This window comes from Tursiops truncatus, chromosome 19 (assembly GCF_011762595.2).
Source record: "Tursiops truncatus isolate mTurTru1 chromosome 19, mTurTru1.mat.Y, whole genome shotgun sequence".
Taxonomy (NCBI): domain Eukaryota; kingdom Metazoa; phylum Chordata; class Mammalia; order Artiodactyla; family Delphinidae; genus Tursiops; species Tursiops truncatus.
This window is the reverse complement of record NC_047052.1, coordinates 18,558,042-18,571,670: the sequence shown is the minus strand read 5'-3', so window position 1 is coordinate 18,571,670 and position 13,629 is coordinate 18,558,042. Positions and strand designations below refer to the sequence as shown.

At 46.7% G+C, this 13,629-nt stretch overlaps 2 protein-coding genes across 4 annotated transcripts in view; one reads left to right on the top strand and one right to left on the bottom strand.

The window, feature by feature from the left end:
- The window catches only part of PSKH1 (protein serine kinase H1), a 34,997-nt gene that overhangs the window by 15,253 nt on the left and 6,115 nt on the right, over positions 1-13,629 (top strand). Inside the window, exon 3 of one of the 3 annotated variants that reach the window (XM_033845313.2) lies at positions 12,080-12,149. The exons of 1 other annotated variant lie outside the window; for it this stretch is intronic. In XM_033845313.2, the coding sequence (XP_033701204.1) occupies positions 12,080-12,149 (70 nt within the window). Of the gene's footprint in view, positions 1-1,085; positions 7,289-12,079; positions 12,150-13,629 lie in introns of those variants that run through there. One more of the 3 variants, XM_019935650.3, reaches the window with a different exon arrangement.
- On the bottom strand, positions 7,309-7,731 carry LOC117309121 (small ribosomal subunit protein eS12-like). Its single transcript, XM_033845316.2, has one exon. The coding sequence runs from the start codon at positions 7,729-7,731 to the stop codon at positions 7,333-7,335; it is 399 nt and encodes a 132-aa protein (XP_033701207.1). The 3' UTR covers positions 7,309-7,332.

Below are 13,629 nucleotides of genomic sequence, written 5' to 3'. Positions count from 1 at the left end.
GCTCCCCACAGTGTTCCTCTCAGGCCTGCACTGCTATCCATGCCTCCTGAACAACCCATGGAGAGGGGAGGGAGCTCTGGGACCAGCTCCCTTCTGCAGCCCAGCTTTCCTCCCAGGAATGTTGGACTGGGCCCTCCCTGGTCTCAACCAATTGGCCCAGAGCAGCATTTCCTACAGGAGTTGCCCCAAAGCCTCATGAAGGCAAAGTGCCTGCAGTGCTTGTGGTCCTGTGCTCGATCATCTTCCCTGTCAGCTTCAGGACATGGTCGTGGGGTCAGTCAAGGATTTCCCTCCTGTGAGCATGGGGGCTGGCCTTCCCTAGGGGGTCCCCACATCACGTGCCTCAGGGTGGTGAGAGGAAGGGAGGGAAGCCACCTTCTTGCAGCCAGCTCTGTGCTGACCACAGGTGAAGGAGAAACTGGGACATTCTCCAGCTCTCCCCTAAAGTTTTTCATGTTTTCTTCTGTGCTCCAAATGGATTCAACAAAACAAATGCCAACTGGCTGGGAAGCCCAGGCTGTGATGCAGTGGTCACAGCGGACACCGCCCTGCTCACCCTTTGGGCTGGGTTTCATCACAGGTCAGAAGATGTGGGACCTCACAGAGGCAGTGTTGTGCCAGGGCCCTGCCTGGCTTGCCCTTGGAGCTCTGTGTGGTGTAGCTTAGCTACAGGAGGCAGGGAGGTTTCCCAAGAGTTGCTGACAAAGGAAGGATTCTTTCCAGAAGTCTGTAGGTTTGCCCAGGAGTTCCTGATTCTGGCAGTCGTTGATCAGGCAGTTTATCTAATGGGAGCTTGCAGAGCCTTGCTAACTGGCTGTTGATTATCTGAGGGTGAGAGAATGACAAATAAATAGGGTGGGGAATGAACTCAGGCTTCCTGCTCCTATTGTGGCCACAGACTGAGTCCTGAGACTCTGCTTCCTGCTCTGCTGGAATCACGTGGCACGGGTCTGGGGCTCCTGGTGTGTATGGGGGCACTGCCCAACCTTTGGCCCCCACTGCCCTTCATCTGAAGCTGAAAACATCAGTTCCCAGTCCCAGATTCAAATCCCTGGCCAGCACTGATGGCACCTGTCTGTTACCAGGAGCTTGGCAGACCCCGAGAGGAGATTCCACCACCATCTGCAGAGAGCTCTGGATTGGGAGGAGTTTGTCTGGGGTATTTCCTGGGTAAGGATACCTTATCATTAGATCAGGCTCTCTGAGCTGGAGACCAGGCATCTTTCTCTTTTGCTTGTAATTGCCTACCCGTAAGTGCACTGGGGATGATGCAGAGAGACATGAAGGCCTGTTCCCCATCCCCATGAAACTTGAGATTGCCCGGGAGAAAGGACTAGGAATAGGAAATGGCCACAGAACGAACCCCTGTTGACAGGCACATGCCAGCACAGGCCTGGGCAGTCTGGAACATGGGCCATGGGGCGCAGGTCAGGTGGTGGATTGGCCCCCCTTCTTAGGACTGGGCCCTGCCCCCATCCTCACCCAACCATCTGTCTTCTACTGTGTGATGGTCATTTGCCCTTATGAAGGCATTCTGAGTAAGCAAGGCCCTGTCTGAGAGCCTCAGGGAGGTGTTTCCGTCTAGCTTCTTGTGCAAATAAGGGACTGCCCACTTTGAACTCAGCAAGGTTTGGAGGTGTGCATTCCTCACCTGACAGTAAGTACCATGGCACTTGGTGCCTTTCTAATAGGCACCCTGCCCCCTTATAGTGGTTTCTCATGTATACCACACTGTCTTGTGTGCTTGTTTCCCAGGGGCTCTATCCATGCAGCTCTCTTTCAGGCTCAGTAGTTTCTGTGGACTTGAATAGAGGACTTCCTTCAGGAGGTGGGCTTTGAGGAGGAGGAAGCTCAGAGAAGGGGATGTTGCTCACTGTGCTCCAGAATAAACAGGAGATTGTTTGGGAATAACAGCAGAGGTTGATGAGGCCGGGCCAGGCCTGGTGTTTGTTGCTGGGAGCTCTGTAGTGCCAGGGATTATTTGGAGATTCCAAGCATTAGGTGGGAGGGAGCCCTCTGACAGTGAAGGGGAAATGTAACAGGAAGTGTTGTGGGAGACTAGCTGGAGGGAAACTAACTGGGGGCTGTTGGAATAATCCCAGTTTGGAATGGGGGAGCCTGGTGTCCTGGGGATGTTTGGGTCAGATCAAGGATTCTAGCGAGTGGGCTCAACATAGTACATGTGAGCCATAGTTTAGAAAGAGAAGGAGTTGGGGGGCAGAGCCTTCCTGCAGCCCTGCAGGAGGAGCATCATCTCACGAGGCAGATTGAGAAAAGACCCCAAGCTGCCCTCTGCCCCGGAGAGTACGTAGAGTCCTGCTTTGACATCCCCACATGGGACCCAGTAGTGGAGGGATGCACACAAGTGGGGCCTCCTTCAGCACCTGCCCCACAATGCTGACACTCTAGACACTCTAGCCCCCAGCCCTGGCCCCACGCTCCACCCCATTCCCTACACACCATGGACCCGAGATGTTTGCTCCTTTCACTCCACACTATGCTTTTGCTCAGGATTTTCCCTCTATTCTCAGTGTCAACCTAAGAAATTTGACTGGCTCTCAATCATCCAATTCAAAGATTGCTTCCATTAAGAATCATGCCAACCATTGCCATTGTGTAGCCTACTGAGTACCAGGCACAGGTCTGAGGGTTCTACACCCAGCATGTCTAATCTCTACAATAATCTTGTCAGTGGGTATAATCCCCTCATTTTATAGATTAGTAAACTGAGGCTAGTGAGGTTAAATAGCTTGTCCAGGGTCTCACAGAGGGTGGCAGGCTTGGGATTTGAATCCAGGCCATCTTGGCTTCAGAGTTCTTGGCCTTCCCATGCCTACAGTCTACTTTCCCTGACACATATGCCTTAGCGTGTTGCTGGAGTCTTTGTTTCAGCACTTTCCCAGGCTGTCATCTGTGGACATCTTTTCCCTCCCCAGCCTGTAAGGTTCTTGAGGACAGCATGTGTATCAGTACATATGCTCCCAATACTTTCTCCTGCTTCTCTTGAGGGAAGCACCAGTGGTTGCAGGTGAGGCCCTGGGCAAGGACCCAGAAGTGACTGTCTGGTAGACTAGGCTGCTCCTGCTGGCTGGGAGTGTTCTCTTCTGGGGCTGGGCTCCAGGAAGAAGTGGGGAGCCTGCTGGAGATGCACTTAGGGGGTTGTTGGCCAGACCTGCATATAAGCAAATGTAGGAATCTTGGAAGAGGAGAGAGTTCTGGAAAGGAAAGCCTGTGACAGGTGATTTTGAGAGGAGAAATCTGAATTTTTATCCAGTGACTGGAGGTGCTGGAGTGGCGAGGGCCAAGCTAGGGTCATGTTGGAAGTGATCGGGAGATACATGTTGGCCAGATGTGAGGAAGGCCTGTGTGAGTGTGAGAGCAGTTTGAAGACAAGAAGAGTCACCTTGAAAGAGGGAGCTTCCTGTCATGGGAGGCCTGGAGCAGCTGCTTCTAAAGGAGTGACACAGAAGGTGAGTCACCATCTGTAGACCGTACGAGAGGACTGTTATGGTCCCGCCAACTTGGAGATTCTGTGATTCACCTGACATGAAATGCGACGTTGTGGGCCTAACGTTATTGCTTTTGTCAAGAGTTCTATTCCTAGAGGCAGGATGGATGAAGAGGCTCTTGTGGGAATGATGACAGAGTGATGCCATCAGCAGCTTTGCTGTCTGCCACGTTTAGCAACTTTTAATTGTCACCCTCCTCTGCTTGGGCAGTCTCTGAGCTGTGGGCGAGCCCAGGTGACTGCACCAGGAACAGGTGGGCTTGGGCAAAGGTTCTCACAGAGCCTTGTTCAGGAGAGTGAGTGCTGCCAGGCGGAGGACAGAATCCTGGTGGGAGACGAAGCTCACCTGCAGGACCGATCTGCCACTTCCCGGGGGATTGTGTTGGTGGGAGGTAGCTTTCCAGGGGTAGGTCTCTGGGCTGCAGGCTGACCATCCATCAACTTGGGCCAAGGGGCACTTGCTCAGGGACTGTGAGTTACACCATGTGGTAGTTCTGATAGCCCTGCAGTAGGATGAGTGCCCAGAGCCAGAGCTGACATTTACATTCCCATCCCAGCTGTTTGCCACTTCCAAAAGTGACTCTGACACTTGCCATTCTACCCTGGGATGTTGAGAGTAAAATGAAGTGCAGGGCATGTGGTGTGTTCTGGTGCTCTCCACGTGAAGGGCACCTGCGCCTGTGGGGGCTGCTCATGCAGCCTGCTTCATATGCTCTGACGGAGCGGCCAGGTGAGCAGGGATAAGACCTTGCCCCAGAGCCATGGGGTGGACTGCACGGGGGACGTGGGAGAGCTGGTGACTGGACGTGTGTGGGCAGCAGAGCGGAATGCAAGGAGGCAGGTGGTGTATTTCTGGGCTCGTGCTTGGATTCTGCTGGATGCCTTTAATTGCCTCGTGTTCCCATGGCCAATGTGGATAGGGGCTCATGTGCCACCTCTGGGCTACTGCTTGGCTCCCTGGAGCCCCATCCTCTCGGCATCCCTCTGCTGTTGTTGCCCTGGTTACACACTCACCTCCTGTGGTGGCAGAAACTTGCCCATCTCCCCACATTGTTGCATTTAGCATTTTTGCCAAAACACCTTGCTCCGACCACCCACAGCATCTCGTTATCCCAAGGTCCTTTCATTACTGCTGTTTCCCACCGCCCTGCTGAGGTCTCCTCCAACAAAGGGGTATATTGTGGGTTGCGTTCAGAGCAGCTTCTGGTGCCCTATCCATCCCCTCCCTCTCCTGCTCTTCCCATTGTCTGCCTCAATAGCTCTGCCCTTTCACAGGCCCTGTTGCTTCTAGGCCCTTAAGTTCCTCTGGGACCTGCTGGGGCTCTTGTTTCTCCCACATTCTGACCTCTTTAAATCTGCTTATGACCTCCCACGCTCATCCCCTGCCTGCCCCCACTGAGGTGGTTAAAGGTGACCTGATCCAACCACACCCCCCGGCTGTGCCTCTCCAGACTCTCCTTCCTCGTAGGTTTCTCTGTCTCCCAGTGCGAGTGTGGTGCCCAGACCTGAGCTTTGCTGCAGCATGGCCCGGCCAGCCTGGAGCAGGAGACTGAGTCACCTTCGTCTCTTCACTCATCCTGCCAACCCATGTAGACCTAGTGCCTGCCCTGAGCCGAGTCCTTTGTACCCAGGGTTCCAGGGACACAAGCTTCTGGGGACAGAGGCCACAGTAGGGGTGACATGCTGACAGCCACCAGGGATCCAAACTGCCTCAGAAATTAGAATGGGAAGAAGTTAAAAAAAAAAAAAAAAAGCCAGGTTAGGCCCTGGAAATCACCTCACTTCAGCAGAACCCTTGAGTGGAGATAGAAGAGACCATTATGTAGCTAGCTCTGAAATCCAGAACCATCTAGGGCTGTTCCAGGACATTGTTTTTTTGTTCTTGGGTTTTTTTTAAATTTAATTTTATTTATTTTTTATACCATAGGTTCTTATTAGTTATCTGTTTTATACATATTAGTGTATATATGTCAATTCCAATCTCCCAATTCCCCCCGCCACTTTCCCCCGTTGATGTACGTACATTTGTTCTCTACATCTCTGTCTCTGTTTCTGCCCTGCAAACCGGTTCATCTGTACCATTTTTCTAGCTTCCACATATATGCGTTAATATACGATATTTGTTTTTCTCTTTCTGGCTTGCTTCACTCTGTGTGACAGTCTGTAGATCCATCTGCGTCTCTACAAATAACCCAATTTCGTTCCTTTTATGGCTGAATATTCCATTGTATCTATGTACCACATCTTCTTTATCCATTTGTCTGTCGATGGGCATTTAGGTTGCTTCCATGGCCTGGCTATTGTAATAGTGCTGTAGTGAACATTGGGGTGCATGTGTCTTTTTGAAGACAGGGTATATGCCCAGTAGTGGGATTGCTGGGTCATATGGTAATTCTATTTTTAGTTTTTTAAGGAACCTCCATACTGTTCTCCATAGTGGCTGTATCAATTTACATTCCTACCAACAGTGCAAGAGGGTTCTGATTTCTCTACACCCTCTCCAGCATTTGTTGTTTGTAGATTTTCTGATGATGCCCATTCTGACTGGTGTGAGGTGATACCTCATTGTAGTTTTGATTTGCATTTCTCTAATAATTAGTGATGTTGAGCAGCTTTTCATGTGCTTCTTGGCCATCTGTATGTCTTCTTTGGAGAAATGTCTATTTAGGTCTTCTGCCCATTTTTTGATTGGGTTGTTTGTTTTTTAAATATTGAGCTGCATGAGCTATTTATATATTTTGGAGTTTAATCCTTTGTCTGTTTCTCATTTGCAAATATTTTCTGCCATTCTGAGTGTTGTCTTTTTGTCTTTTCTCAACTTTAAAAAAAAATTATTTAATTTATTTTTGGCTGTGTTGGGTCTTCATTGCTGCACGCGGGCTTTCTCTAACTGCGGTGAGCGGGGGCTTCTCACTGCGGTGGCTTCTCTTGTTGCGGAGCATGGACTCTAGGCATGTGGGCTTCAGTTGTTGTGGCACGCAGGCTCTAGAGCGCAGGCTCAGTAGTTGTGGCACACGGGCTTAGTTGCTCCGTGGCATGTGGATCTTCCCGGACCAGAGCTCGAACCCGTGTCCCCTGCATTGGCAGGCGGATTCTTAACCGCTGCGCCACCAAGGAAACCCTGTCTTTTCATCTTGATTGTACTTTCCTTTGCTTTGCAAAAGCTTTTAAGTTTCATTAGGTTCCATTTGTTTATTTTTGTTTTTATTTCCATTACTGTGGGAGGTGGATCAAAAAAGATCTTGCTGTGATTTATGTCAAAGAGTTTTCTTCCTATGTTTTCCTCTAAGAGTTTTATAGTGTCTGGTCTTACATTTAGGTGTCTAATCCATTTTGAGTTTATTTTGTGTATGGTGTTAGGGAGTGTCCTAATTTCATTCTTTTACATGTAGCTGTCCAGTTCTCCCAGCACCACTTATTGTAAAAGACTGTCTTTTCTCCATTGTATATCCTTGCCTCCTTTGTCATAGATTAGTTGACCATAGGTGCGTGGGTTTATCTCTGGGCTTTCAATCCTGTTCCATTGATCTGTATTTCTGTTTTTGTGCCAGTACCATATTGTCTTCTTTACTGTAGCTTTGTAGTATAGTCTGAAGTCAGGGAGTCTGATTCCTCCAGCTCCGTTTTTTTCCCTCAAGACTCCTTTGGCTATTTGGGGCCTTTTGTGTCTCCATACAAATTTTAAGATATTTTGTTCTAGTTCTGTAAAAAATGCCACTGGTAATTTGATAGGGATTGCATTGAATCTGTAGATTGCTTTGGGTAGTGTAGTCTTTTTTTTTTTTTTTTTTTTTGAGGAACAAGAGCCCAGTTTTTTTATTTGATCATTTCTTGCATTTGAAGTACTCCTCGATGATATCCTTGGCCTGAGACTCTTTGCCATAGTCCTTAACCACCACACAGCTGCAGCCAACCACTTTACGGGGTTTTCCCTCTCTGTCAGTTTTACAGAGGCCTACCCATTCCCCTAGTTTCTTGTTGTCATCAACCTTAATCAGGTTGATTTGGTGCTCAGCACAAAGGGCCTCCACCAACTTGACATACATAGGCTCATCACGGTTGGACGCAAGCACACAGAGATGGGCTTGGCGCTTGTCTAAGGCTTTGGCAGCTTCGCGAATTCCACGTGCTAGGCCATCGTAGATGAGGGCGGTCTTAAGCACCTCTTGCAGAGCAGTATTAATGTCCATTACACCCTCAGCAGCAATTCCTTCCTCGGCCATGGCGGTGGGTTACGGCCATGGCGGTGGGTTACGGGTGGAGCCGAATCTAGAGTGCACCCGTGCCTGCGCCTCCGCCTCCGCCTGGCTCCGCGGCAGCAGGGCAGTATAGTCATCTTCACAATATTGATTCTTCCAATCCAAGAACATAGTATATCTCTCTATCTGTTTGTGTCATCTTTGATTTCTTTCATCAGTGTCTTATAGTTTTCTGAGTATAGGTCTTTTACCTCCTTAGGTAGGTTTATTACTAGGTATTTTATTCTTTTTGTTGCAGTGGTGAATGGGAGTGTTTCCTTAATTTCTCTTTCTGATCTTTTGTTCTTAGTGTATAGGAATGCAAGAGATTTCTGTGCATTAATTTTGTATCCTGCAACTTTACCAAATTCATTGATTAGCTCTAGTAGTTTTCTGGTGGCATCTTTAGGATTCTCTATGTATAGTATCATGTTATCTGCAAACAGTGACAGTTTTACTTCTTTTCCAATTTGTATTTCTTTTATTTCTTTTTCTTCTCTGGTTGCTGAGGCTAGGATTTCCAAAACTATGTTGAATAATAGTGGCGAGAGTGGACATCCTTGTCTTGTTCCGGATCTTAGAGGAAGTGCTTTCAGTCTTTCACCATTGAGAATGATGTTTGCTGTGGGTTTGTCGTATATGGCCTTTATTATGTTGAGGTAGGTGCCCTCTATGCCCACTTTCTGGAGAGTTTTTATCATAATTTGTTGAATTTTTTCAAAAGCTTTTTCTGCATCTATTGAGATGATCGTATGGTTTTTATCCTTCAGTTTGTTAATATGGTGTATCACATTGGTTGATTTGCATATATTGAAGAATCCTTGCATCCCTGGGATAAATCCCACTTGATCATGGTGTTTGATCCTTTTAATGTGTTGTTGGATTCTGTTTGCTAGTATTCTGTTGAGGATTTTTGCATCTATATTCGTCAGTGATACTGGTCTGTAATTTTCTTCTTATGTAGTATCTTTGTCTGGTTTTGGTATCAGGGTGATGGTGGCCTCATAGAATAAGTTTGGGAGTGTTCCTTCCTCTGCAATTTTTTGGAAGAGTTTGAGAAGGATGGGTGTTAGCTCTTCTCTAAATGTTTGATAGAATTCACCTGTGAAGCAATCTGATCCTAGACTTTTGTTTGTTGGAAGATTTTTAATCACAGTTTCAATTTCACTGCTTGTGATTGGTCTGTTCATATTTTCTATTTCTTCCTGGTTCAGTCTTGGAAGGTTATACCTTTCTAAGAATTTGTCCATTTCTTCCAGGTTATCCATTTTCTTGGCATAGAGTTGCTTCTAGTAGTCTCTTAGGATGCTTTGTATTTCTGCAGTGTCCATTGTAACTTCTCCTTTTTCATTTCTAATTTTATTGATTTGAGTCCTCTCCCTCTTTTTCTTGATGAATCTGGCTAAAGGTTTATCAATTTTGTTTATCTTTTCAAAGAACCAGCTTTTCGTTTTATTGATCTTTGCTCTTGTTTTCTTTGTTTCTATTTCATTTATTTCTGCTCTGATCTTTATGATTTCTTTCCTTCTACTAACTTTGGATTTTGTTTGTTCTTTTTTCTCTAGTTCCTTTAGGTGTAAGTTTAGATTGTTTATTTGAGATTTTTCTTGTTTCTTGAGGTAGGCTTGTATTGCTATAAACTTCCCTCTTAGAACTGCTTTTGCTGCATCCCATAGGTTTTGGATCGTCGTGTTCTCATTGTCATTTGTCTCTAGGTATTTTTTGATTTCCTCTTTGATTTCTTCAGTGATCTCTTGGTTATTTAGTAACGTATTGTTTACCCTCCATGTGTTTGTGCTTTTTACGTTTTTTTCCCTGTAATTGATTTCTAATCTCCTAGTGTTTTGGTCAGAAAAGATGCTTGATATGATTTCCATTTTCTTAAATTTACCAAGGCTTGATTTGTGACCCAAGATGTGATCTCTCCTGGAGCTTGTTCCGTGTGCACTTGAGAAGAAAGTGTAATCTGCTGTTTTTGGATGGAATGTCCTATAAATATCAATTAAATCTATCTGGTCTGTTGTGTCATTTAAAGTTTGTGTTTCCTTATTAATTTTCTGTCTGGATGATCTGTCCATTGGTGTAAATGAGGTGTTAAAGTCCCCCACTATTATTGTATTACTGTCGATGTCCTCTTTTAGAGCTGTTAGCAGTTGCCTTATGTATTGAGGTGCTCCTGTGTTGGGTACACATATGTTTATAATTGTTATATCCTCTTCTTGGATTGGTCCCTTGATCATTATATAGTGTCCTTCCTTGTCTCTTGTAACATTCTTTATTTTAAAGTCTGTTTTATCTGATATGAGTATTGCTACTCCAGCTTTCTTTTGATTTCCATTTGCATGGAATATCTTTTTCCATCCCCTCACTTTCAGTCTGTATGTGTCCCTAGGTCTGAAGTGGGTCTCTTGCAGACAGCGTATAGATGGGTCTTGTTTTTGTATCCATTCAGCAAGCCTGTGTCTTTTAGTTGGAGCATTTAATCCATTCATGTTTAAGGTAATTATTGATATGTATGTTCCTATTACCATTTTCTTAATTGTTATGGGTTTGTTTTTGTAGGTCTTTTCTCCTCTTGTGTTTCCCACTTAGAGAAGTTCCTTTAGCATTTGTTGTAGAGCTGGTTTTGTGGTGCTGAATTCTCTTAGCTTTTGCTTGTCTGTAGAGCTTTTGATTTCTCCATCAAATCTGAATGAGATCCTTGCCGGGTAGAGTAATCTTTTTTTTTTTTAAGCATCTTTATTGGTGTATAATTGCTTTACAATGGTGTGTTAGTTTCTGCTTTATAACAAACTGAATCAGCTGTACATATACATATATCCCCATATCCCCTCCCTCTTGCGTCTCCCTCCCACCCTCCTTATCCCATCCCTCTAGGTAGCTGCAAAGCACAGAGCTGATCTCCCTGTGCCATGCAGCTGCTTCCCACTAGCTACCTGTTTTACATTTGATAGTGTATATATGTCAATGCTACTCTCTCACTTCGTCCCACCTTACCCTTTCCCGCTCCGTGTCCTCAAGTCCATTCTCTACGTCTGTGTCTTTATTTCTGTCCTGCCCCTGGGTTCATCAGAACAATTTTTTTTTACATTCCATATATATGTGTTAGCATAAGGTATTTGTTTTTCTCTTTTTGACTTAACTTCACTCTGTATGACAGACTCTAGGTCCATCCACCTCATTACAAATAACTCAATTTCGTATCTTTTTATGGCTGAGTAATATTCCATTGTATATATGTGCAACATCTTCTTTATCCATTCATCTGTCAGTGGACACTTAGGTTGCTTCCATGTCCTGGCTATTGTAAATAGTGCTGCAGTGAACATTGGGGTGCATGTGTCTTTTTGAATTATGGTTTTCTCAGGGTATATGCCCAGTAGTGGGATTGCTGGGTCATATGGTAGTTCTATTTGTAGTTTTTTAAGGAACCTCCATACTGTTCTCCATAGTGGCTGTATCAATTTACATTCCCACTAACAGTGCAAGAGGGTTCCCTTTTCTCCACACCCTCTCCAGCATTTGTTGTTTGTAGATTTTCTGATGATGCCCATTCTGACTGGTGTGAGGTGATACCTCCTTGTAGTTTTGATTTGCATTTCTCTAATAATTTAAAATATTTTCTTGGCCGCACCGCACAGCATGTGGGATCTTAGACCAGGGATTGAACCCACACCCCCTGCATTGGAAGCACAGAGTCTTAACCACTGGACTGCCAGGGTAGTCCCCATCTCAAGTTTTAGAACACAGCTTTACCATCCTTTAAGTTGTCACGCCTTTTCTCATTTTATTTTTATCTTTGAGATTCTCTGCCTCTTTTTTTTATATATATAAATTTATTTATTTATTTATATTTGGCTGCGTTGGGTCTTCGTTGCTGTGCGCGGTCTTTCTTTAGTTGTGTCGAGCAGGGGCTACTCTTTTTTTTTTTTTTTTTTTTAGGGGCTACTCTGCATTGCAGTGCGTGGGCTTCTCATTTCGGCGGCTTCTCTTGTTGCGGAGCATGGCCTTGAGGCATGCAGTCTTCAGTAGTTGTGGCATGCGGGCTCTAGTGCGCAGGCTCAGTAGTTGCAGCACGTGGGCTCAGTAGTTGTGGCTCGTGGGCTCTAGACCGCAGGCTCAGTAGTTGTGGTGCACAGGCTTAGTTGCTCCGCAGCATGTGGGATCTTCCCGGACCAGGGCTCGAACCCGTGTCCCCTGCATTGGCAGGCGAATTCTTAACCACTGCGCCACCAGGGAAGCTCCTCTGCCTCTGTTTAAACCTCTATTATCTTCCTCCTTTTTCTCCTGTCAGCCTCTCTCCCTCAACATCTTTCTCTTTTCTGCTGCTCAGGTCCCCCCACCCACAGCGTGGTCTCAGCGTGTTGGATACTGTCTGTTCTGGAAGTCCAGACACCAGGATGGTGAGTGTCTTGACCAGAGGAGGAGATGCTGGCTCTACAGCCCCACAGTGTCTAATTGTGCTGATTTTTTCAAAACACTTTTCCTCATGGTTAACATCAGAGTGTGCTGTTCTTTTCACACTAATGGTTCTGCTCTCCTGAGTAAACCTGAAGCTCCATTTCCCAGAATATCCTCTGTGCCCTTCTCTCTGCTCTCATTCAGGCCCATGTCAGTACAGGAAGGAGGACTTTGAACATGGGAATGCTGGATCTGAAGACACATGTTGAGACAAAGTTGAGGGAAGAACTGAGTCATGGGAGCAAAGCCCAGGCTTCTTTCTCCCCCTTCTTCCCCTAGCATCCCTTTGCCTGGGCTTCCTTCTCTGCCAGGGAACCTTCCCCAGTGTCATCATGGGCTGGAAGAGAACCCATAAAGGTCAAGACGTCAAGTCAGCTTAAACGTTAGATGCTCTGCTTCTCTTCCTCACATGCAGCCAAGTGGGAAAAAAAGATGGGGAGCCATCTTCTTACAACCCAGGACTTTATAAACTGGAAGAGACTTAGAATTCATTGCATTCAGCTCCTTCATATTAAAAGTGAGGAGGCTGTGATTTCTCTACGGTCAGCCAAGACGGTAGACCTAGAACACAGGTCACTGGGCTTCCAGCCCAAAGAGACGCTAGGCCTTTTTCTCCCCTTACTTGAGAGCCGTCAGACCTGCTTACCAGAGGGAGTCTAGGGTATGCCCCGTGAGCTGGGTTTGCTACTGGAAGGAAGCAGCTTCCTCCTCCCTCTGCAGCCTAGGCCTCGAGAGCTGGTTCCAGCCCTTGTTCCCTTAGCCCTGGGGCTCAAGGCAGGACCATGGAAGTAGCTTGGGTAACATTCTTGCCAGGCCCTTGTGACATTAGAGCTAGAGCAAGTGAATGAGACTGGGACGGGAGGAAGTGTGTCCTCTGAGCTGGAGTGGCAAACCCTTTCTGGTCTGGTGCCTCCCTCTGAAGGGAGAGTTGGATTCAGCTGCTGAGTGTCACAGGAGTGACTGGTCTCACAGAAGCAGAGCGATGAGGAGGGTGAAGTTGGTTAGGAAGTACTCATGGGGGAGATCCTTCTTCTACCCTATTGGTTTCTCTGCTGTTACAGCATCAGGAGTAGGTATCTGAACTGCAAGGACTCTGGGGGTTACAGGGTAGGCAGAAGGGCGGCCAGCTCGATGGTCAGAAACAGGGTGGAGGTGATACCCTTCCTCCTACAGCCTCTTCTTGTCCTCCTCTTGGGGCAGGACCCCTCACCCACACAGCTCATGAAAGACTGACTTCTGGACAGGAGGGTGCGGGCTGTCACCCTGAGTATTGCAGCTGTCCTCTGCACACTCAGGTCTCACGGAGGCCTGAGTGTCTGGAGGCAAGGCCGACTGACATTTTGATATTCCCTTTCATGCCCCATGCTCTTTGCCAGCCCAGAAATGGGTGGAAGCCTCTAGGAGACTGGCCAGGTGGTACCT